Genomic DNA, 24,605 nt, shown 5'->3' with positions numbered 1-24,605 from the left:
AGACTCACCGTTTTGAATGGAATACGTTTCGGAGGCATTCTGTCAACTCAAGTATCACTATGACGAGCTATAATAGATATAAATAAAGTTTAAACTCGGTTGACTTACATAAAATGGCAAAGGTTATAGCTGCAGTAATTCCACCAGAGGCACGGGCTGTCTTCCTACCTTCTCCATGATATAGATGTTGATTCCCATAGGGAATCTGAAATATTTGTCCTGAATGAGCAAATTTATAATACCAATATAAATGGTCCGTTATTGGACCTTATAAATTTTACAGCTAGCTCATTCTTGGTTGCCAGCGTTTTGCCCTCGTGTGCTAGGGTGGGCTCATCAGTTGGTACCTAGCACACCTACCAATACGCTGGCTAGTGCATAACCGTGGAGGCCACTGCGTAGGCTAACTGGAGCCACCGGCAGTGCCAATGCACTAAGAGACTTTGTCTCATCACTAAAAATTGATGCCTGCTTGGCCATCAGATGATATAGATGTTGATTCCCAAGAATGAGCTAGCTAGAAAATTTATAATGTCCAATAACGGACCATTTACATTGGTATTATACCTTCTCCATGCCAAACCTCGTGGACTTAACACAGGTTCCGTCTTGCACCAATCGTAGAAAGTGTTGTACTGTACCCTTTCCAAGTTATTGGCATGAGCGTTTACTACGTTCTCAAAAAAATTATATCCACCTTTTTTTATTTAGTAGCTTTTCCATATCAACACCTCATTTATCGTAGGTAAGAAACTTGATATTTAATCAGTACTGACAAAATATTCAAGAGAATAGGAGAGGAATTATCCACCTTTCAATATAAAATTAACTGGAATAACTGAAAAAAGGCAATAAATTGAAATTGCACGGTGCAGGAGGCCAGGTTGAGAGATAAGAAACCACGGGACAATCAATGGTCATGAATAGCTGTTACATTATAACCACAATAGAGAGATTTGATGATCCTTTAACGAAGGTGGTTCTGGCTACAGATCCGTGGATAATTCACATATTCTCATGTTACGCTCCACCAATTGGCTGTACAAAAGGTGACTTCAGGATGATCTTTGATGCAAAGCATTTGGAAGTGCAATCTGAAGATACCCTTATCATATCTGGTGATCTCAGCGGTCATGTTGGTTCTAAACCAGGTGGATATTGATGCCACGGAAACCAAGGTCCTGGGCACAGAAGTGAATATAGAGAGTGGGGATCTTGAACTTTGCTGAGACACACCATCTAGTTATCATGAATACCCTCGTCCAGAAGTGGAGTTCTCACCTTCGGGCGTATTACATTGGTAAGGCAATGAGCCAGATCGAGTTCAATTCTGTACGGCGACGAGACGTAATACTCACCTTGGAATCGATAGACGTTCATTCTGAAACAGTTGTTACTCAACACCGCCCACTAGTCGACCAAATGTGCATCCAACGTTCAATTCAAGAAAGGAAGAACGCAATGGCCAGCCATGCACACGAGGGTGGCGACTCAAAGAAATGGAAAATTACATCATTTCAGCCATCACGTCTCCACCTATTAGTGAAGTGACTGAGCGTTAGGAACCACAAAGCCCGAACGATAGAAAAATCGATCGCCAGATATGAAGAGGTAAAGAACGTGGGGACCGAGTATATGAGCATCAAACACTAACACTTGCTATGGGCCGAGCAGGGAGGCCCTTGTTCAAATCCCTCTCAAGCCGGTCATAAGCCACGTACACATTTAGCAACAGCGCCTCTCAAAGCAGTGATCTGATTGGCTGACTTCAGCGGCTGATAAAACAACAACGGCGCGAGGTATCAGTGTGGCCAACCCTTTAACACTCATATACGGCTCTCGTTGGTTCCGAACACTCCGCATATATGAAAATCTCCTTGCTTCTAAGACAGCTACAAATTGGAATGTTAATGATAATGACAGTGTTGCAGCAGCAGATCAGCCCACATCAGTGCACTCTATAATTTAAAACCTCCCCAGAGAAACTATTTTGAACTCGCCATAGAAATTCTTGTCATTCAGTGCATCTATGTGTGTGGTTTTCCTCGTACTACTGAGTGACTCTCGTCGAACTTTAATTATATTTCTTATTGTGGACTAATGGCAATCTCATTGGATTCTTGCATATTGTGCTGGCTGTTTCATTTCCCTTTTGATAAGTGCCGCGATCTTCCGCTAGCTCCCCAAATTAGTCGCCCCTCCTCCTACCGCTCTTCAACCAATGAGAGCGCGGCCACAACCCGTGCGATCTAGCTTCGCCATTTTGTGAGAACACAACGCGAGTGGAAGTCATGGCGTGTGGTAGTGTTTATTGGATTCGCAAGATGTGGGCGTCCCATTGCAGTATAGATCCTGGGTGAGGGTCTTGAATTATGGGTTCAAAACCCGTTTTATTAGTTTTTTTATGCATCGTCCTACTAGAGAAATGTTCTAGTTTATTGTGACCTGAGAAACCGAACTCATATGTAAGTATTTCAGGATCTGACTCGTCATGGCTGAGCGTCGGGTTCACCCAAGTTAAGTGGCTTCAACATCGGCAATTTATATCCTTTGATCATGAAACTACAAGAAAGTTCGTGCAATCCGTGTCTTGGAATTAATTCTCCTCACGCGGAAGTTTTGAAAGTAATAATTTTTTATGGTAATACCCGAAGGTCGTGAGATTAATTCAAGAAAAATTGCAAATTGATAGAAATGTAAATGCTGCGAAATAGAGAATATATTAATTTGCTAGCCATCATTTTTCACCTGTTAAAGAACTATAATTGATTATGTAAATTCATATCGTGTTTTCGTATACAGTGGTTTAAGGCTACGCGAGGTTCTGCAGGGGCATAAGGTTCTAGGTTCCTTCTATTTATTTGTTCTTTTAATCCCCCTTTTCCTCCATTTTGCCAACGGCCGAAGCCGTGTTGAAACAGCGGATCCCGTGAGATCTCCGAAGTTAAGCAACATTGGACGTGGTCAGGAGTTGGATGGGTAGCCACGCGCTGTTGGTGGGGGGTAAGGGAATGGAGGAGCGGAAATGAACTGGCCACCCTACCGCACGTAAACTCCGGCTCAGGAACACCTCTGCGGAGGTTCGGACCTGCCTTCGGGCAGAATAACCCTTACCTTACCTCAATTTTCTAGCATTTTATGCTTTGGGTGGATTAATTTTCTGTTGATTATCTTATCTTTCTGACTTTTGTTGCGGCCTTGGCCCGTGAATTGTCTTTTGCTGGCGTGTGCATTCGTTGGTAAGGCGACGGCTGTTTTTCTGTGTAATGGGTGTGGCCCGCTTTTTTACGAGTTGATTGTGTGACTGACGTCTGCTTATGAATTTTGGTCTCCGGTGAAGCACTTCCCAGCTCCTTTCAAATTCTCAGATTCTGTTTTTCCAGTTTTCTATTGTGATTTCAGTTCTTCGAAATTATTTGAGCCCTCGTGATTTATTGATTGGGCTAGAATTCTGTGTTCCTGTTAAGTCTTACCTTGTCAATAATTTTCACTGGAACTTGTTTAGTAAGTGGTTTTTCCAAAGGTTTAAGAACTTTTATTTTAATCTATTTAAGTAAGGCTAGTAAACGGGCCCGCGTTATTTTATGTTATTAACTTACTGTTTTCAATTCACTCAAGTTACTTATTGTTTTCTTAAATGGGACAATGTTCGTTTTAGATTTCACAATTAAGTTTCTTCTTTCTTTAATTAAAATTTCATTTGATTGAAACATGAGTTTTATTTCATTATCTGAGTGTTTCAACGCTGAAGCAAGTAATATTAGTCCTTTTCCTCAAGGTGTTTTCTTAAAATGGGCCATGTTTGGTAAGTACCAGTTTGGTGTTAATTTTTCTTGCCCTTGTGATTGGTTTTTATAACTTGATTTATTTCTTGTTGCTTTCCCACCGGTTTAAAAGTAGTACCGGCCGGTGTATTTGTTGCTAACCGTTAGTGTGGTGGTTTAACTGCCCTTGCGGATTAATTCTAAGCACCGTCACAGACAGGTACTTGACACAGAACTTTATTGTAGAATCAATTACCTAGAAGGCAAACGTATCACCAATAGAAACAAGGTAACAGAGAGATTTATCAACAATGAGGAGTGTCCACATGCTCCAACTCCAAATTTCACACCTGTATAGGGCAGAGGTCCTTGAACCACTGGGTGATCTCTGAAGAGAGAATTCCAGGCGAGTGGACATGCAATACCACAGTTCGTATTTGGAAGCAGTACTCCTGACCCACACAGTGAAGGTCTTTAGAACTATCATAAGTAAAGTGATCTGAAAAATTGTCAGACACACCAGCAACCAGTGCGAATGCCCGATATGTTGTGAAACAATTGATGGTCTCCATGTTGCTCGCTTTTTTTTTATCGAAACTCCTCTTGAGAACTCAAACGACCTACAGTTGCTTTCTTTGACCTTGGAAAAGGTCTTTGACTGAGTGCGCACGAATTGATTTGGTTTGCCATCTGTGAGCGTGGAGTACCTGAAGAGTAAAACTGCTCTGCCATGCTCTGAAGAGCCGGATACAATTAACAGGTATATTATCAGGTCATTTTTCTCTTTCTGTGGGAGTCTATCAGGGTTAGGCTCTCTCTTCTCTCCTCTTTATCACTGCAAAGGATACCGAATAGATCTGCAGAGAAATGCACTTGAACTCTACTCTATGCTAACGATGTGCTGTTGGCCGCCGGTGATAAAACTGACCTTCAGCGTCAATTCCAAGCTTGAAACCGCAGCCTCGCAGCAGTTGGCCTACAGATCAACGTCAAGAAAGCAGAATATCTCACTGCAGTTGTAAATTATTCCGATACCATCAAACCCGATGGTGCTGAACCTGCCCAAAACAAGGAACTTCAAGTATCTTGGATCGACAATGACTGCTGACGAAAATCTCATTTAACCGCTTGAGTACTGTGTGGCTTAAGTGGCATTCCTTGACAGGTATGCTCGAGATGGCTGGATCCTCAAATAGCCCCACCGAAACAAGTGGTGGTGCCATGGTGATGTGTCAACACTGTTCGGTCGCGTAAGAGCAATGGGGCTTCGCGGACATAGGACGATTACGGTAGTATGTTCTTTTTTACCTTTATACATCATTATTTCAACTTAATTATCATAAAATTGTAGGGTTGGATCATAAGTCGTAGCAGCTATTTAGTTTTTCGCACGAATCCTGGATCTACCAAAAAATTTAAAAAATGCAGATGGCAGTGGGAAGTGTAATGTGCAGGGGATTGTATGAAAAAAGCCGAGTAAGTTCATCAGGTGTAGCAGGAAACTGTCAGTCATGAAATCCTTGTGCAGTCCCATCGCCCTGTGCGTGCTACACCGCCATCTCGTGTTGTGTCCATGTACCGGACATTTGAACATTGTAATTTAGCACCGTGCAACTGTAAGGAGAAAATTACTTGCCATGAATTAAGTGGCTGCCCTACTCCCCCCCCCCCCCAAACGCCGCAACTGATTTGTTCTGTGTGACTTTTGACAACATATTAATGTTGGTAGAATGTTGCAAACTTTGGGCTGGGAAGACTTGGAAGTAAGCGATATGTTCCGAACTGTCAGTGGAGAGATGGCTCGGAATGACATTAAAAGACGAATAAGTTGGAGAGGATATTTTGAAAGGAGGAAAAATCTTAAAATGGCAATAAAGTCGGAAGTTAGGACTACAAATTTGGGAAAATTGTCGCTATTAAAGACAAATAAAAAAAAGTTGTTTACACTTGTAGTAATAGGAATTAGGTATTGGAATAATGTATCAAGGGAGATGCTTAACACATTTCCAATTCTTTGCATCATTTAAGGAAGAATTGTTGGGTGTCTCCCACGTTGGCGAGAGACCTACATGCAGATCATTGTTCAGTTTAACTAATATATTACTGTCAACTGGAATGTATGTCAAACTTAATTCTTTCCTTACTTACCACGCCGAAGTCTTGTACCACACACGAATAGAAGCACTGTGGGGAGAAAAAGAAAAAGAAATATTAACAACAATATATTACCCATTTCAATATTCACGGTGACCTTGGCTGAAAGGTAATATTTAAACACTTTAATTTTTAATTTTTTGTGAGTTGTTAGTGTAATTAGTGGGGCGACGATACTAGCATAAAATTCGTTGAGCTGTATAATGAAGGACGGTATTTGTGGAACCAGTACGACAACCTGTACAAAGAGAAATGTGCTCTTAAAGCATTCAGATGTCGCATCGTGACTGCCTCTTTTCAACAACATCTCCCTTGTCCACTCCCACTTCTTCGCTATCTCCTCCCCTGAAACTCTGCAAGATTCAGCAATGAATTTTTGGCACGTATTGTTACAAATTAAATGTAATTTCTCTCGGGTCATAACAGACGCTGGACACTCAGCCGTATCTCGTCCTCTACTGTCGTGGCAATAGCTGCCTCGTGTGAACGGGTTTTCGTTCAATGTGACTGGCCAGCAGTTGTCCAGCAATAATTAGAGGGCATCTGTTGTCAACAATTATCCCATCAACTGGCATTGTGTAAACGCGGTTTTAATGACGAAGATAAGAAATATCTGATGGCCAAAATGGCAAAAAATATGGAGCAGTTTCCAAATAGTTGTTATATGCATAAGTGCAAATCATAATAGCGAGTAAGTTTACGAATACACACACTTATTTTTACGTGTAAAAACTGAATGAGAAGAAAAATACATCAAAGTTTTTTCTTGTTAATGGGACAGAAGTCACTTCTCAAGTGCAATCCTTCCAGAAGCATTTGGGGAATCCGCCGAGTTATCTGATGACGTATAAGCTGTACTGTTCCAACAAAACGAAAGAAACATGAACAAAGATATTTTTCCGTACGGCTCAACACACGCACGACTCCTGCATTTGAAAATTAGGACGGAAAGAGCAAACCTGGAATGTTCTACTGCATCATCACTTTTTTTTTCGTATTTGGCCAACTATGGACTAGGGTCTGGCACTATGTCCCTGTTTCGGCACACTGTGCCGGTACACAGTAATGTTCCGCTGTTGCGGAACCCCGAGTGTCAGCTGTTCCGAAACATTCTCAAGCGAGACCGAGACAGTGACTCGCCGTCCCATCAGAAGCGCCACTACGCACTGCCCTTCGCCTACTAGCTGACTGTCGATACCAGCAGTGTGCCGCCACGTGCTGAAGTGTTCCGTCTTCCGTCATATCCTCTTTGTTCTGTGAGTTCCGTTGCACCGGCACCTGGCTTTCGGTACATGAGAATAACATAATGTGTTCTGTTTTGTAGGAGTGATTTCATTGAAGCCTTGTAACACATACCGTCCGAAAGACGGTAAACTTTGCATAATGTCGCACCGGAGTCCTGTTTAGGACTTTTTACTATAATACAACGGGACAGAGTGAAGTGCAATTTATGTTCTTCTATTTTCTTGCAAAAGGATCTTCAACCGGCACAATGACGAGACAATTCAAACTTAAACATTCCACAATTTTTATATTCGTCTTCCACTTGTATATTGTGTACGTACACAGAGTACAGGCGAATGTTTCTTCAACTGTGGGAGTATATTTTCAATTGGTTAAAATTACATTGTGACATTTGTAAACACATCTATTGCCAGTGTAATTGTGACAGTTGTATTTCAGAACGATTGAAAACACACTTCCCCTAAACACAACACTTAGACATGACTTTTTGTGTGCGCATTTCAAAGTTCAGACTGATTTTTAACGTGCTTGAAATTTTAACCTGGCCCTAATTACTCACAAAACAGGCCGATACATTCAAATAGTGAAAATATCCTTTGAATAGTTACTTTTAAACACCTGTACTGCCATTGTAACCGAATCTGTGTATTTCATATCGACTGAAAAGAAATCCTAACGTGAAAGTAGCCTCTAACGTGATTATTGGACGCGCTCTCACTTCATTAATGTTGATTGTGTTCAAGTAGTACGTACCTTAGTTGAGTGCTTCTTGCCGTCAGGGTCAGATTTTATGTCGTCTGAAAGCAGAAAAATAAAAATTATTATCAAGAACTCGATACTTTTTTAGCATTCGCAACTAAGATCTACCGAAGGGACATAATTATTCTAAATAAATATGATAATATATCTGGTGAAGAGTTAAGTCCATTCGCAACGTGGTGGATAGAACAGGAATATTCAGCATGGGGAGGCCACAACACATTCTGCAGAAGCGTTAACACAGTGTCCTTGAAGAGGTTGACTATAGTACATTCCACGTTAAGAAAACAGTATTGCCCTTATGACAACAGTGTTGCCATATCGAACAGCTCTGCTCAGCACCCTCTTGGGAAAACGGCGGCAAATAAATTTGTGAAATGAAGTATTAAAGTTCAAGACCAAGAGCAGAAGAAATTAAGCTGCAAAATTACTTGTATGAAGTGAAGGATACGGGGTTTTACAGGGGCTATTTTTGGATTGTACGGAATCAGATGTAAACTACGGCACATTCAAAAACTCAGCATTGAATTGTAATCCAAACTGGGGGAGAAAATAGAAAAATAATATTTTTATGGGCTCGATGGGTGAGGAATGCATTTAATTGCATTTAATAACTTTCTCCAGGCAACGCCGGGTACTACTGAGCTGTCGTAACGCTCACAAAGCAACAGCAAAAATTAAATGCGGCCGTGATGGAAGTTGTTAAATGAAAATGCGCTTAAGAAAGAACAGCTAAATAACAAAACCAAGCACAAATAAAACACACGGCAATTATTTTTATCAGTGAAATTTATTCCATGTCGTATCGATGCACACCACAACACCACAATCTTCATTAACTGTACAGTAAGAAAATAATAGAATACACACAAATACTATGCAATATACAAAGAACTCACACTCAACACAAGACGTGTACGCACTGATTTAACGCCTAAAACTCACACGCAACAAATAAACACTGAAGATAACTTCACTACAGAAGTGAGCTGCCGGCGGTTCACCGAGTGAGGGACTACACGAGGCTTGTACCAGCTCAACACAGAAGAGGGAAGGCAACGAAGCGATGGCTGTTCCTGCCATTGTGCTTCCTCCCTACGAATATATAGATCTACAAGAAGAAGGAAATGTTATGTACTTATTTTTTTTAATAACTCATGGGTAAAAATACCTAATAATTTTTATCTGCCTTTCATAACACACTTCAAAGTGCAGTATAATATCTCTTAATCATGAGGAATTTTTGGTGTACCGGGCGAGTTGGCCGTGCGCGTAGAGGCGCGCGGCTGTGAGCTTGCATCCGGGAGATTGTAGGTTCGAATCCCACTATCGGCAGCCCTGAAAATGGTTTTCCGTGGTTTCCTATTTTCACACCAGGCAAATGCTGGGGCTGTACCTCAATTAAGGCCACGGCCGCTTCCTTCCAACTCCTAGGCCTTTCCTATCCCATCGTCGCCATAAGACCTATCTGTGTCGGTGCGACGTAAAGCCCCTAGCAAAAAAAAAAAAAATATAAAATTTGGGTGTCTCAGAGGGGGTGTGTTCGCTCCTTGTAGATCCGTAAGAGCAATATGGTTATCTTGACGTGGAATGAACTATAGGTGTTAAGCCGGCAACTTGTTCGTCCGTGCTGTTAAGTGGCAGTGCATACCTCCCAGGCGTTCTAAATGGCGATACAGACTGACTTTCGTCCCCACCAGATATAATACTGTATATCACGTGGCTCTCCAGCCCCGTGCTTTCTACTTGCAATTGTCTCGCATGAATTAATAATGCATGGGATGCCTAATCGCTGGTTTACAAAGGAGTGCTACAACATGCTATATTTCGAATGTGAAATAATTTTACTACACACGTTCTGTTACAGGATGCATTTTTAAACACGCCAAATATGAAGAAAATGAAGAATAATAACTCATTCATTTTTACACGTACAGACATACCACTCCAGCAGGAAGTTGCCTGTACGTGCCTTGAACGATCCATAAGATTTAATTGCAACTCTCTTCGGCAAAATACGTGTATAGAATGCATGCGGCTATGTGGAAACATACCGTCACCGAGGATCGGCTGCGTTCCGACCAGCAACCTCAAAGATTAAAATTATGTCTGTGTATTCGTCGTTGCAGGACACATCAGCCATTGTCAATATGTTGACTGCAACCAAATACCAGCCTACTGCTACGCGTACTAAAAAAAAAAAAAGGCGCACTAACGCAAGGGGGCGCATCAGACGGGTAACGCTGAGGAACATGAGGCGAGCAGCCGTCCAAATTGTCTCGTATCGTATTCTGACGTCACCTACCAGCAGGCAGCAGCACACCTGTGGAAATCCCTTATTAGATATTCCGTTCATCATTAGTGCATGCGAACACTTATAGGTATAATGTAAGGCAATGACGGGTCACCTGATGTCGGGCCTATGTAGGGTCGTATGTGAAATGTTTTTACACGAATATCAGTGCGGTCATGTCTGAGAGAGTAAAAAAAAATGATACTCTGTTGAAAGTTATTCCTTTCGAAGAACTACGTGGTTGTAAATGTGTTAGGGAACGTTGAAACGTTTGAAACAGGCGGTGACAGTGACTGTGCGTGAGAGTTTACAGATCACGAGTGTGCATCGCCGTCAGCTATTAGTCGCTTCCTGCCTTAATCCACTAAGTTCTGTTTGTGCGTGTACTTATCATGGCTGATAACATGAAACATGCGTCCACACAGATTACACGCAATTGATGCGGGAGAACGGGGCTGCATCTCATGCAGTATGTGTACCTGTCATTTAGCCTGTTTATGCAACGCTCTTGTCAAAACTGTTCAGTAGCTGCTATGCTTTATTGCACGTCATGTAACAACACCTTAAGACATCGCCTAGATGGAAGTCTCTTCAAATTATGTGACCAAGATAAGTGAATTGCAGTATGCTGATGATACTGCGTCGCCCGCTCTTCTGAAGTGGGTCGTTTAGACAAGATTCTCCCGATCCATGTGGAGTGTCCTATCTGTTCCAGAGTCAAATCTAGGGTAGGTGTAGAAGCCTCCAATAGTGGCCATTGGCTTCGCTGCGTGCCATATTAGTGACACCACGTTCCCCAGCCAATTCCTGTGTGGTGAACTTCCCTCAGACACAAGATCCCGTGGTGCCCTTTCGGAGCGTAATGAATACCAGCTACAAACCAAGAAAAATATGCTACCCTTATACGAGGTTTATTTATTGTATTACTATACAAGTGTTAAACACTTGTTATTAGTAAGACTGTGACGGAATTAAGTTAAATAAGCTCCCTTCATAGACATTTTTGGAACAGGAAGTTTACTTATGGTTTGACTCGAATGAATTTCTTAGGCTGGAGGCCTCTGACTGGTGCTGCTCTCTCATGTAGCGGCCCTGAACTTGTCTGCCTTTACTCTAACTTACTGCGCAGTCTGCTCGCGCACTTTTTCCTGGCGAGTGTAGCCGAAGCCTGGTTGGTACTGGTGCTCGCCATGGTGTGAGTCTGTCTGCTGTGAGCATGGAAGCTGGACGCGGCCTGTATTCACGTCACGTCATGAATCCAACTAATCTAATTGAGTATGGTAGAATACATGTATACGTCGGGTTAATACCCCAAAACGTTCTTCAGTTTTGATATACTGAAAAAATCTTCGTAAACATGGATTTATTTTAAGTGATTGCCTCCAAGCCTTGTGGTTGTAGGTTATGGCATATGCCTTGGTATTCCTGCTACATCACCAAGATTGTAAGTTTTGACCATTCTGATTTTATTACTGCAGCACTTCCATTATACATCTACTCGTATTTAAACGAAGTTTTATCAAGCATCTGAAAAGTGCTTTTGCATGTGACCTACCTGAAATTTTAAATTTGTTTACAATACATTCTGGGAGTTTCAGGACTATTATTATTTTTGGGGTTTAAAGAAATTATGTAAGTCGGTATTCCCATGGTGTAAATGGATTGTTTGGCAACTCATGTTCAAAATCGGTATCCTAACCATCTTATTATTACAATATTGGTAAATCGATTAGCCCTGTTTGGTAGGGCTTAATATTGGTAAAGGGAAAGTTATTAAGCGAGGCATTTTTCACAAGATTTCTGAGTTGGAAGTTTCATTCCCTCTAATTATTCTATTTAATTATTTTTATTTTGCCTTTTTACTTTACTTTTGGGGATTTGTTTCTCTGATTTTCTTTTGTCCCTATCTTGTTTTGCCATTGTTGAGCTTCTGCTTGGTGATTGGCCCAGCCCTTTCCGAGGTGTTTTTTGTTGATATGGTGATGATTATTAACTTGAGTTGTAATTGGATTTCGTGGTGGTTGAGGATCGAGCTCATTAATTTACCTAAAAGTAATTTAGCTTTGATTGGGTTATAAACGTTGATCCCAGTATTGCACTTCTGGATATTGATCGTTTTTCCTACGAGTTCATCATCATCATCATCATCTGTTTACCCTCCAGGTTCGGTTTTTCCCTCGGACTCAGCGAGGGATCCCACCTCTACCGCCTCAAGGGCAGTGTCCTGGAGCTTCAGACTCTTGGTCAGGGGATACAACTGGGGAGAATGACCAGTACCTCGCCCAGGCGGCCTCACCTGCTATGCTGAACAGGGGCCTTGCGGAGGGATGGGAAGATTGGAAGGGATAGGCAAGGAAGAGGGAAGGAAGCGGCCGTGGCCTTAAGTGAGGTACCATCCCGGCATTCGCCTGGAGGAGAAGTGGGAAACCACGGAAAACCACTTCCAGGATGGCTGAGGAGGGAATCGAACCCACCTCTACTCAGTTGACCTCCCGAGGCTGAGTGGACCCCGTTCCAGCCCTCGTACCACTTTTCAAATTTCGTGGCAGAGCCTGGAATCGAACCCGGGCCTCCGGGGGTGGCAGCTAATCACGCTAACCACTACACCACAGAGGCGGACTTCCTACGAGTTACTTCCTTTTAAATAATTTGATCATTTTGTTCATATCTATTGGGAATGTGTGTTAATTTCCGTTCGTTTAAAACAAATATTTCAAGGGTATGAAACTATTATTATTTATTACTGAATTTCAAACGAAAAGTATGCCAAGTTAGATGTTAAGACTGAATTTAATTGAAACAAATGGCACCGAGGTTGTAAGCAATGTGTTTCCTAAGTTTTATTAATCAAGATTAAATTGTTGATAAAGTAAGTTATAAGCTACACTTAGTTGGCTTAATATTATTATTTTTCTTCGTTTCTTGAAGATGATCAGTATTTAATTGTTCTATTAATATTTTTAATTATTTAATTGTGTAGAAAATAAAAATGGTGTAGTCTTCCTTGTTGATTATTTTAAATTCCATATATATTGACGCAATTTAATTTTTCATCCACGGCTTGATGTCACCTGCACAGTTTAGGGTAAGTACCTTCTGGTTTTCTTTGGTTTTTGTGCATTTTCAGGCGACGTTCGCTTCCATTTGTTGCTTGATTCTGCCCTTACTCCTCTTAAGGTAAGTATTATTTATGCTGGCATTCCTTGGGGATATTGCGCGACTGTTGCAAGACAGGTAGTGTTTACTGTTCGCTACGAGCTAGAACATTGATCTGTCTCAGTTTCATCCTTAGCTTTTACAATACGGAAGTGACTGAAGTATGAGCCAGTTCCTGTTTTGAATGAAGTGAAAATATCACTCATAGGATCAGTTGATGCGTGCATTTCTGAGAGCTTGACAGACAGAAATGTAATAGCAACTTCTGGCTCGGCGAGAGAAACTACGGGAAACTACCTCACTCCTCACTTCCCTAGTATTCCTTGTCAGTGATTCCTAGGACAACTGATGGCAGAGCTGTTGAGAATTCAACCAACCTTTGGGATGAATGCTCAACATTCTCCGTACACGCCATGCAGCCCCGGTCGCACTTGTTCCCAGCAGTCAACCTGGTACTCATTCTTGCTATAGGCTGAGTGAACCTGAGGGACATGTCCAACTTTGTAAATGTAAATCTCATTTGCTACATTTCTGGACTTCCTGATAAGGAATCAAACCCACGTCCTTCCGGATGAAACAAATATACATGTACCGACTCGACTGGGAGCCCCTCAACATACAGGGTGACCCAAACGTCCATTAACATTTGACGAGACAATACTTCATGGAATATTGGAGGTAGAGAGGTAATAATTGACACACATGATTGGCATGACATGACGAAACTAACATAAATAAGCTCCCCTCATAGACATTTTTGGAACTGGATTTTTTCCCCGTAGAAATTCATTTTCGGATACCTGTCGTCAAGCTGTGGACTAATGTAATTTTTAACGTGGTTTAAAATCACGAACTACTCACAGTTTCTACGTTTGTGAATGTGGTTCAGCTCAGTTGAATGTTTTCGCCTTGAGCCTCTGTCTGCTGCCACTCTCTCCCCACGGGAGCTTCAACTTCCTTGTCCTTCATATAACCTACTAGCTGCCTCTGTGGATCAGTGGTAGAGTGTCAGCCTGCGGTTCAAACCCGGCAGAGGTAGTCGGATTTTTGAAGGGCGGAACAAAGTCCATTCGACACTCCATGTCGTACGATGTCGGCATGTAAAAGATCTCTGGTGACACATTTGGTGTTTGCCCGACAAAATTCATTAAAATCTCAGCCATAGACGCCCAAGAGAGTTTCGGTTTACTCGGTCTGCCATCTAGTGGGGGCCTAGAGTAAAACGGAACGTTGAAGTTGACGAGCAGACAGCCAGATGGCGTCAAATTGAAATGTCTGCACACGGTAGCTGAGGCCATACGATTATTATTATTATTATTATTATTATTATTATTATTATTATTATTATTATTATTATTATTATTATTATTATTATTATTATTATTATCTAACCTACTGCGCAGCTTGCTAGCGCATCCTCCCTGGCAAGTGTAACCCGCCTGTTGTTGCTGAAGCGAGCGATGTTTTTTGTCTACTACGAGCATGGAGCCCAGATGGACAGTTTATTCACGCCTCTTCGTGAATCTATCTGACCCGATGGATGCGGGTTGAAGTTCAATAATTCTACGGGGTTATACCCCAAGGAGTCTCTGCAGGCTCTGTTGGTTTTTGTAGCTCTGAAACACATTTGTCTACCTTTTTTAAAAAAATTATTGAACGAGTATCTTCGAACCTCGTCGTCGTAAGTATGGCGTGTGCCTTGGAAGTTCCACTACCTCTCCGAGTGTGTAAGTTTTGACAACGCTAAATTAATTTCTGGAGCACCTGAGTTATACGGATATTGATATTTCAACGAAGTTTTACAAACCACTTTAATCTGTCGTGCGTGTGAAATTTCCGAATCTTAAAACTGTGTTTTCTATGCTCTTGTACTTGGGTTAGGGAACTATTATTATTAATAATATTTTGGCTTTAGTAAAATGGTCGAAAATCGACGTTCCCTTTATGTAATTGTCTTGTTGGGCAACTAATTATTAAAAATTGATATGTTGGCCATTTTACAGTTATTAAGGTAATTGTAAATTGTCTAGCCCTGTTGGGTAGGGCTGTATTTGAAATCATTTGAGTGCAATAGTTTTCACAAGATTTATGTTTCAAAGTTTCATTCCCCTCTCTTATTTTGTTCTGCTTTTATTAATTCATTTGAATTTGTCCTTAAATAATTTTTGGGGACTTGTTTTTCTGTTTTTCATTTGTCCCTACCTTTGCATTGTTGCGTCCCTGCTTGGGATTGGCCAAACTCCTTCTAAGGAGGGCGTGTTTGTTGCGGTTGCCATGGTGTTTGGTGGTAATTGGTTTCGTGCTGGTTGATGACCTTGCCTATTTAATTGAAAGAGTTAATCTGTGCGAGATTGTGTTATTTGCACCCAATCCCAGTTGCTTTCTGGATATTTTTCTACTATCCTACGTTTTTATTCCTTTTGCAAAATTTATTTATTTAATTGACTTCGTTCTACTGGGGAATGTGTGTTTGTACTCTTGTGAAAGCTTCTCGGTTCAAAAGAAATTCTTAAGGATACGAAACTATTATTTAGTACCAAAATTTCGAGGAAGAGGCATACCTAAAACTGGTGTTAAGACTAAATTAGTAGAAACCTAAAGTACTGAGGTTACAAGTTCTGAGTTTTTTTAAACTTCACTAAACTATATTCATAGGTTGAACAAGTGAATTACCGGGCGAGTTGGCCGTGCGCGTAGAGGCGCGCGGCTGTGAGCTTGCATCCGGGAGATAGTAGGTTCGAATCCCACTATCGGCAGCCCTGAAGATGGTTTTCCGTGGTTTCCCATTTTCACACCAGGCAAATGCTGGGGCTGTACCTTAATTAAGGCCACGGCCGCTTCCTTCCAACTCCTAGGCCTTTCCTATCTCATCGTCGCCATAAGACCTATCTGAGTCGGTGTGACGTAAAGCCCCTAGCAAAAAAAAAAACAAGTGAATTAATAGCGATTAATAGGAATCTTATTAATTAGGATGGATCTATCGTTTTTCTTTAAGGGTTACTTTGCTCAATATTTTGTTTATATTTCTTGATGTTGTGCATTTTTATTTTCCAAGAAAATTTTAATTTAAAATTGCCTATTTATTTAAAAAATAACTTGGTGTTGTCATTCTTGTTAAGGATTTAAAGTTCATAGATGCGTTTACTGTCTTTCCACGGTTTTGGGTAAGTAATTTCGGTTTTCTTTGTGTTCATGTGCTTTTAAAAGGTGACGTTTGCTTCCACTTGTTTGTTTTTGCCCTTATTTATTGTTAGGAATGTTTTATTGTTACTGACAATGCGGGCAATTTGGGGATGGTGTCCGACTGTGACAATCTAGGAAAACTGATGGCAGAGCTGTTTGGAAATTCAACCAACTTCTTTTTTGCTAGTGGTTTTACGTCGCACCAACACATATAGGTCTTATGGCGACGATGAGATAGGAAAGGCCTAGGAGTTGGAAGGAAGAGGCCTTGGTCTTAATTAAAGTACAGCCTGGTGTGAAAATGGGAAACCACGGAAAGACATCTTCAGGGCTGACGACAGTGGGATTCGAACTCACTAACCCACTATCTCCCGGATGCAAGCTCACAGCCGCGTGCCCCTAACCGCATGGCCAACTCACCCGGTCAACCAACCTTTGGGGTGAATGCTCAACATACTCTGTACGCCATGCTGCCCCGGTCGCGCTTGTTCCCAGCAGTCAACCTGGTACTCATTCTTGCTGTAGGCTGAGTGAACCTCAGGGACATGTCCACCAACGTAAATATAAATCTCATTTACTACATTTCTGGACTTCCTGATAAGGAATCAAACCCTCGTCCTTCCGGAGGAAACAAATATACCTGTACCGACTCGACAGGGAGCATGCCAACATAGAGGGTGACCCAAATGTCCGTTAACATTTGACGAGGCAATAATTCACAAAATATTGGAGGTAGAGAGTTAATAATTGACACACATGGTTGGCATGATATGGGGTTTTATTGACACCAAGGTAAAGAACACTAAAGCTTCATTAACAATGCCTTTTCTGGTAACGTCAACATGCCGCGTTTAAAGGCGAATCTGATGCACTCCGCACGAGAGCTCATTTTATATCGTACACGGGTCTCATGCGGCATCAGTCACGTGTTGCTGTCCAGCGCCATCTGTTGGCCTATTTGTGCAGTCGTTGTTGGTATCAATAAAATCCCATGTGTGGCCATTTGTACCTGACATGTTGTTGTCCAGCGCCATCTGTTGTTCATTTTATGTACTTTATTATGGTGTAAATAAAACCCCATGTCATGACAATCATGTGTGTCAATTAATACCTCTCTACCTCGAGCATTACGTGAAAAGTTGCCTCGTCACATATTAACGAACGTTTGGGTCACCATGTAGGGAAAATTTGGACCGTGCAGAGAAAATGGCAATTTTATTTGTATAGACATGATTTATGTTGGATATCTGCCAACTATGGAGGGAAAGTTCATTATGACCGTCACATTCTACTCATGTTTCATCCAAGCTTATAGATGAAACTCGTCATCCAGATTGTGAGCACAATTATAAATTTTAAGGAATTTGTAGGATTTTGTAGACTCTAGCGTGTTTTAATGAAATGCTTTGGAATACCACTTTCTTCCTGTGGAAATTCAATGGCCATGCTCACAGAAAACATCTCACATTTGTAAAAACATTAGGCGCTTTTTCTGCCATTCAGAATTCTTACAAAGAAATAAACATTTCACAAACCAAATGTAACACACAAACAACAAAGAAGCTTACCTACTGTTAGTCCAACCTGTCCCAGGCATTTATCCAACCTCTTCTTGGTCTCGCCGTTCTGAAATATCACAGAATCTCATAAACTGCATTTTCCCATACATCTACACACGAAATCAATCTATAAAATGTGGAAATATACAAAGTTTGTATAGCATATTTTTATGAATTTTGGTGTGGCTGTGTCTTCCTTCGAAACCTTAAACCGCGAAGCAGGATCTGTAATATATATATTTCGTATGGCATGAGGATACATTGTTAAAATTTGGTTATTTACAAATATGTACAATTACGCGTAAAACAGAACACACAGAACAAGTACGTAATAAACAAACAATATTTATACATTTGAGCTCATCAATATTTGCATTGCTACTGAAGCTGAATGTCCAGTTTTTTTATCCAACTCACAGCTTCATCACTGGCCTCGTGGATATCCTTTATTGTCCCACTGAATCTTCGGAGTGGGCACTCTGTGACGATATGTTGAAAGGTCTGAGGCACGTCAGAGCAGTCGCAATAAGGATCGCTGATAATCTTCCACTTGTGTTTCCAGAAGTTGCATCTGCCATGTTGAGTTCTGATCCGATTAAGTGATGACCAGATTTTTCTGGGTAAGTTGAAACCAGGAGGTTGCATAAGTGGATCCGAAATTAGACCTAATCTGTCAGGGTTTGAAGCTGCCCACCCATCGCGCCAGGCAGTGTTAGTATGAAATTCATCTTGGGCTAGCCTCTTTCCTAGTAACCAAGAAGGGTTCCTAGATTTCAGCCTGAGATCTTCATGTAAGCAGTCTTGATGTATTGGTAGAAGAGGATTGTCACAGCATTTAAGCCATTCTTTCTGCACTGCCATTTGTCTTCGGAGATGAGGAGGTGGAATGTTTGAAAGAACTGGTAACCAATCCAAAGGTATGGGTTGGATGGTTCCTGATAAAGATGTGCTGAGAAGTGTATGGATTTATTAAGAACTAATGCCTCAGTTGTGGTTCTAAGAACTATCCGTGGTTTGTTTATATGTGATGTCCATGTGGTGGTGTTATCTTGTGAATACATTCTGTTACAAGCAGCATCTGTAATATATAGGAAGGAATACTTCCCGGCATTTTAATGTCAGAGATTTATGTGTTCATTCTCATGAGTAACTTTACACACACCGTAAATGTTATACTACAACATACCTGTAAAAGAAACACATTACTAAGCAAGAAATAAAATAAACACTATTAAACAATGACATATAATATCTTCAGATTCTATCAAGTCATACTGAAATGTTTAGAAAATGTATGTTTATTTCTGTTTAATAATTAGGAACTTGAAATCTGGAACACCGGCATGTTGGCCATGCAGTTAGGGGCATGCATCTGTGAGCTTGCATCCGGGAGACAGTGGCTTGGAACCCCACTGTCGGCAGCCCTGAATTTGGTTTTCCGTGGTTTCCCATTTTCACACCAGGTAAATGTACCTTAATTAAAGCCACGGCCACTTCCTTTCCGCTCCTAGTTCTTTCCTATCCCATCCTCGCCATAAAACCTATCCGTGTTGGTGGGACGTAAAGCAAATTCTAAAAAAAAATAACTAATTAAATAAATAAATAATCTGGAACTTATCTTAATGATGGCCTCCTTTATCTCTAACCCCATGGCGCAACAGCCCCGAAGGGACTTGGTCAACCAAGCGACCGCTGCTCAGCCCGAACGGGTGCAGATTACGAAGTGTCGTGTGGTCACCATGAAGAATCTTCTTCTCGGCTGTTATTCTTGGCTTTCTAGACCAGCGCCGCTATCTCACCGTCAGATAGCTTCTCAATTGTAATCACGTAGGCTGAGTGGACGTCGAGCTAGACCTCAGATCCAGTTAAAAATCCCTGACCTGGCCGGGAATCAAACCCGGCCGCTCTGGGTAAGACGAAGGTACACCACGGGGCAGGCTCATTCGTCTCTACTCCAGCATAAATATTCTAAATATTTGAGTGTGACCTGACGATGTCCTTTCAAGAGCGAAACGTCATTGTTTGTTTAATAGTGTGCATTTTTATTCTTTGTATAATAATATGTTTTTTTTAAATTCTACTTTATGGTTGTGAAACTTGAGTTACATACAGAAGGCGCTTACTATATCTGTAAAAATACCTTCAACGCTGCATTAGGGGAATCCTATGAATAAAGTGGCAGGACAGACGCACTAACATAAATGTTCTGGAGCAAGCTAATACAACCAGCGCTGACGCTCTCATAATAAAACACTAGCATCGATGGACACGTCATGGAATTTGCATGCCTGAGTCACGTCTCCCAAAACAAATCATGTACTCTGAGTTGAAGTTTGGACAGAGAAAACAGGATGGGCAACAAAAACACTATAAAGACGTTCTGAAGGCGAATCTAAAGAAATGTCAAATTGACCCTGAAAATTGGGAGGTTGGGCATCCACTCGTCCAGAATAGCGTCGCCTCGTCCACCAAGGACACCTATCCTTTGAACTACAACGCAAGGAACTCTTGGCGGACAAACGCAATGCTAGGAGAGAGCGTTTGAACAGCAGAAGTAACAACTATCAAGCACCATTGGCTACCCAAGACAGAGTGATTATCATTGTGGTAGAGTCTGTAGTTCCAGAATTGGTTTATACAACCATCAAAGAACTCATGTGATCTGAACTTTACTTTTGGAAGACAATCATACTTGTTAACGAGTGACAGCCTAATAACAACGTATGTTGGGCACTTGGCCAGAAGACTGGCTTAAACCTCCACAGCTCCACCAATAGCTGTCTTCGATAGCCTATGCCTCATTGAAGGGGCATACTAGGGAAAGGAGGAGTGAGGTAATTTCTCGTTACTTTCCTCACTGGGCCAGAAGTTGCTATTACATGTCAATCTGCCAAGCCCACTGAAATCCATGCACCCTATGAGCGATATTTTCACACCATTCATAACAGGCACTGGCTACATAAGGAATGGTATTACTAGCATCACACATACCTCGGTTACTTTCATATTGTCAAAGCCAAGGATGAGACTGAGACAGGTCAAAGAAAGTAACACATTTATTCTAGCCCATACCAGAAGACATACAGTAGTGCGCTGTAAACACTACATCTTGCCAGCGGTGTCAAATGCAACAAGACTTAACGTGGTCCTTGATGGCCCGAGCGAATTATATAATAATAATAATAATAATAATAATAATAATAATAATAATAATAATAATAATAATAATAATAATAATAATAATAATAATAATAATAATAATTGCCGGACAGATGACAGCATTGTACGAAAAGCTGTGGTTGAAACAGATCTAAACTGCACCCCTCTGAATTTACATGAACCCCAGATAAATATTAAAGACATGAACAAACATCCTGCTCAGCAAGAAGATAGAGAGATGGACTAGTAAAGAACTTCATGGAATGTGCTACAACCAGAGCAGTGATGAGAACATTGACAAACAACTTTCAAACTCATGGCTGTGTAGGGGAAAGTTATTTCCAGGAGCTGAGGGCTTCAACTAAGTGATCTAGGCGATCCAAGATGAAGTGATCTCAGCAAGCAGTTATAGGAAGCACATCGTTAAATATCCTACTACTAAGAATGACGAATACAGGAAATGCAACAGCACCCCAGAAACCATTGAGCACATCATCAGCAAGTGCAGATTACTAGCGCCAACATCGTACACTCACAGTGATGTAGAAAAAGTTATATTCCAAGAAATTGCCTGACCCGATCTTTAATCCAGAACAGGGTGTCATACTACAAATACTCTTCACAAAGTGTACTGAAAAGCTAAATGAACTCTACTGGAATCGAACGATACAGACATAACAAAAAACTCCGCAGAATAGACCAGACATAGCATTAACAAGTAGAAAGAATCAATACACATATCTCATTGACATCGCTGTCCGACTCCATGGCTAAATGGTTAGCGTGCTGGCCTTTGGTCACATGGATCCCGGGTTCGATTCTCGGCAGGGTCGAGAATTTTAACCATCATAGGTTAATTTCGCTGGCACGGAGGCTGGGTGTATGTGTCGTCTTCATCAACATTTCATCCTCATCATGACACGCAGGTCGCCTATGGGGGTCAAATCAAAAGACCTGCACCTGGCGAGCCGAACCTGTACTCGGACACTCCCGGCACTAAAAGCCACACGCCATTTCATTTCATTGACATCGCTTTCCTGAATGACCACAATACGAAACATAAATACAGGGAGAAGCTCGAAAATTATATTCCTTTGGCTATGAAAGTAGCAAGGATTTGGAAACAATATACAGTGACAATTCTTCCTTTCCTACTTTCTCCCACTGGACTCAAACCAAAATCATTTCCAGAAAAAATTAATGAAACTTCCCATCTTCACTCACAATGCGGCGCAAAAGGGTGCAATTTTGAAGACCTGCAACATCGTACGAACATTCCTGAATGCTCAGTACGAAGAGAATAATGAAGGCATATATTGTAAAATGATGTCAATTTTGATTTAGCTCTATTTCGTGTATATAAAATATCGAAATACGTGCTATATTACAACTATAAGGTTGTGTAATAATAATAATAATAATAATAATAATAATAATAATAATAATAATAATAATAATAATAATAATAATAATAATAATAATAGTAATAATAATAAATGAGTGTTATATTTATATTAATTGTGTGTTCAACAGACTGAAAACCTGTTAAGTTACATTTAACTCTGTCGACAATGGAAAGTATGGTTATTTTCTAAACAGATAAAGCCTTATTCAGGTCTGCCATATTGGTAAACTCACCTGGGCCCAGGAAGTGGCCAAGAGACAAAACAGAGCCAGAACAGGAGCGGTCTTCATGGTGGTGGGGTTTAGAGTAACAAGGAAGCCTTCGTGCTGTCTTTTATAGGGGACGTGGTGTGAACAACCTAATTCACAGGAAACACCTTCAGTTACTAACACATCATCGGGAGACAGACGATCAATCAACACACAATAAGGTTGTCACGGCTGTCAAAGTAGCGGATGTTGAACGGGACCTTCAACAAGTAGCGTAAAGCCCGGAAGCTAAAGCATTTATTTGAGCTAAAATACCGTATTTACGCCTGTATAGCCCGCAGCTGATTTTTGAGACAATATTTGTGGGGATGATTTTTACTGAATTCTGTTGTAGTCTCAATGTACGTAACTTTGTTCTACGAAATGTGGTAGTGTTGAACATTCCTCAGAGTTCGCTGCTCGCCTGACATCAATCAGATACAGCCTTAGCTGAGGGGCTGAGGGTGGTGAAAGTACGGTACCTGTAAGCTGAGGAACATGGCTCATGTCAGAGCAAGTTACACGTCAAAATTTAAATTACAAGTGGTGTATTACGCCGAAGAAAGCAGTAAAAGAGAAGAGGGAAGGAAGTTTGATTTGATGGAAAGAACGTGCGGCATTGGATTTGAATAAAAGATCCACGTCATAGAATCGTCAGGCATTTTCCGGAGGAAAATTGTAATATCCAAAACTGGTAAACGATCTTCTGGGTACGTACATAAAACACGAGCAGACGGATTTTCTATTTCAGTTGAAATGCTGCACTTTGAGAGTCGAAAAATTGCTGAAAGAATGGAAATTCCTGAAAGTCACGTTAAAGCAATTTACGGCTGGGCAGGACATGATTTTGTGGTTCGCAAAAGAGCGACAATGGCTCAGTGGCTACCCGAAACGTGCCAGGGTAAACTGCATTTCAGCGACATGTCTTGAATTTAAGGAAGAAGCATGATTACACCATGGGACCAACAGGAAATGCTGACGAAACTAGTCATTTTTAGAAATGCCTGGGGAAACTACGGTCAACAAAGCAGGCGAAAAAATGTTCAAGTTCGAACTATGGGGGCATGAACACAGCGTTCTAATGTAATGTTGTGCATCCCTGCTTATGGTGACAAACTTGCCCCTCTCGGAATTCTTATGCTAAAACCAAAGGCAAAGGAAAAGCTGCCCCCAGGGATGCAAGTGAGAATATAGGAAAAATGGTGGATAAACGAAGATTTTAACATGAACTGGTTACAGAACAGTGTGGTTTCGTCATGCTGGTTACGTCTTCCATCCATGTTGATGGTCGCCAGCTTCCGTGGTCACTTAACAGAGAAGGCGAAAACGATGATGAGAAAGCAGTGATCTGAAATGTTTGTGATTCCTGGAGGAATGACGGGAATGCTGCAACGCCTATATGTCTCCATCAACCGGCCTTTTGGGCTCATTTTGCGGAGTTTGTGACTGCAATGTCCAGACTTTCGGCAGCCCTGAGGATAGTTTTCTGTTGTTTCCCATTTTCACACCAGGCATATGTTGAGGCTGTATCTTAACCCTCTTAGTGCCAGGCCCGGGTGCTCACAGTATGCCAGAAGTGCCAGACAGATTTAGAGAATTTTGCAGGTTCTCACTCTCTGGACTAAATAGTTCACAAATATTATAACTATGACTTGAAATTTTTATTAAATGTTAACAAGA

The 24,605-nt window shown here is 41.2% G+C and overlaps 1 protein-coding gene across 1 annotated transcript in view; it reads right to left on the bottom strand.

The window, feature by feature from the left end:
- Window positions 1-22,968, bottom strand: part of LOC137502692 (uncharacterized) — a 32,299-nt gene extending 9,331 nt beyond the window's left edge. The window contains exons 1-4 of the mRNA XM_068229654.1: window positions 22,911-22,968; window positions 18,123-18,180; window positions 7,917-7,960; window positions 5,913-5,948 (exon numbers count right to left, since the gene is read on the bottom strand). Of these exons, the coding sequence (XP_068085755.1) occupies window positions 5,913-5,948; window positions 7,917-7,960; window positions 18,123-18,180; window positions 22,911-22,967 (195 nt within the window). The 5' untranslated portion in view covers window position 22,968. The remainder of the gene's footprint in view (window positions 1-5,912; window positions 5,949-7,916; window positions 7,961-18,122; window positions 18,181-22,910) is intronic.
- Between the last annotated feature and the right edge of the window lie 1,637 nt (window positions 22,969-24,605).

Source organism: Anabrus simplex, chromosome 11 (genome assembly GCF_040414725.1).
Source record: "Anabrus simplex isolate iqAnaSimp1 chromosome 11, ASM4041472v1, whole genome shotgun sequence".
NCBI classification, from domain to species: domain Eukaryota; kingdom Metazoa; phylum Arthropoda; class Insecta; order Orthoptera; family Tettigoniidae; genus Anabrus; species Anabrus simplex.
The sequence above is the reverse complement of the archived record's forward strand: the minus strand, read 5'-3'. Positions and strand labels throughout refer to the sequence as shown.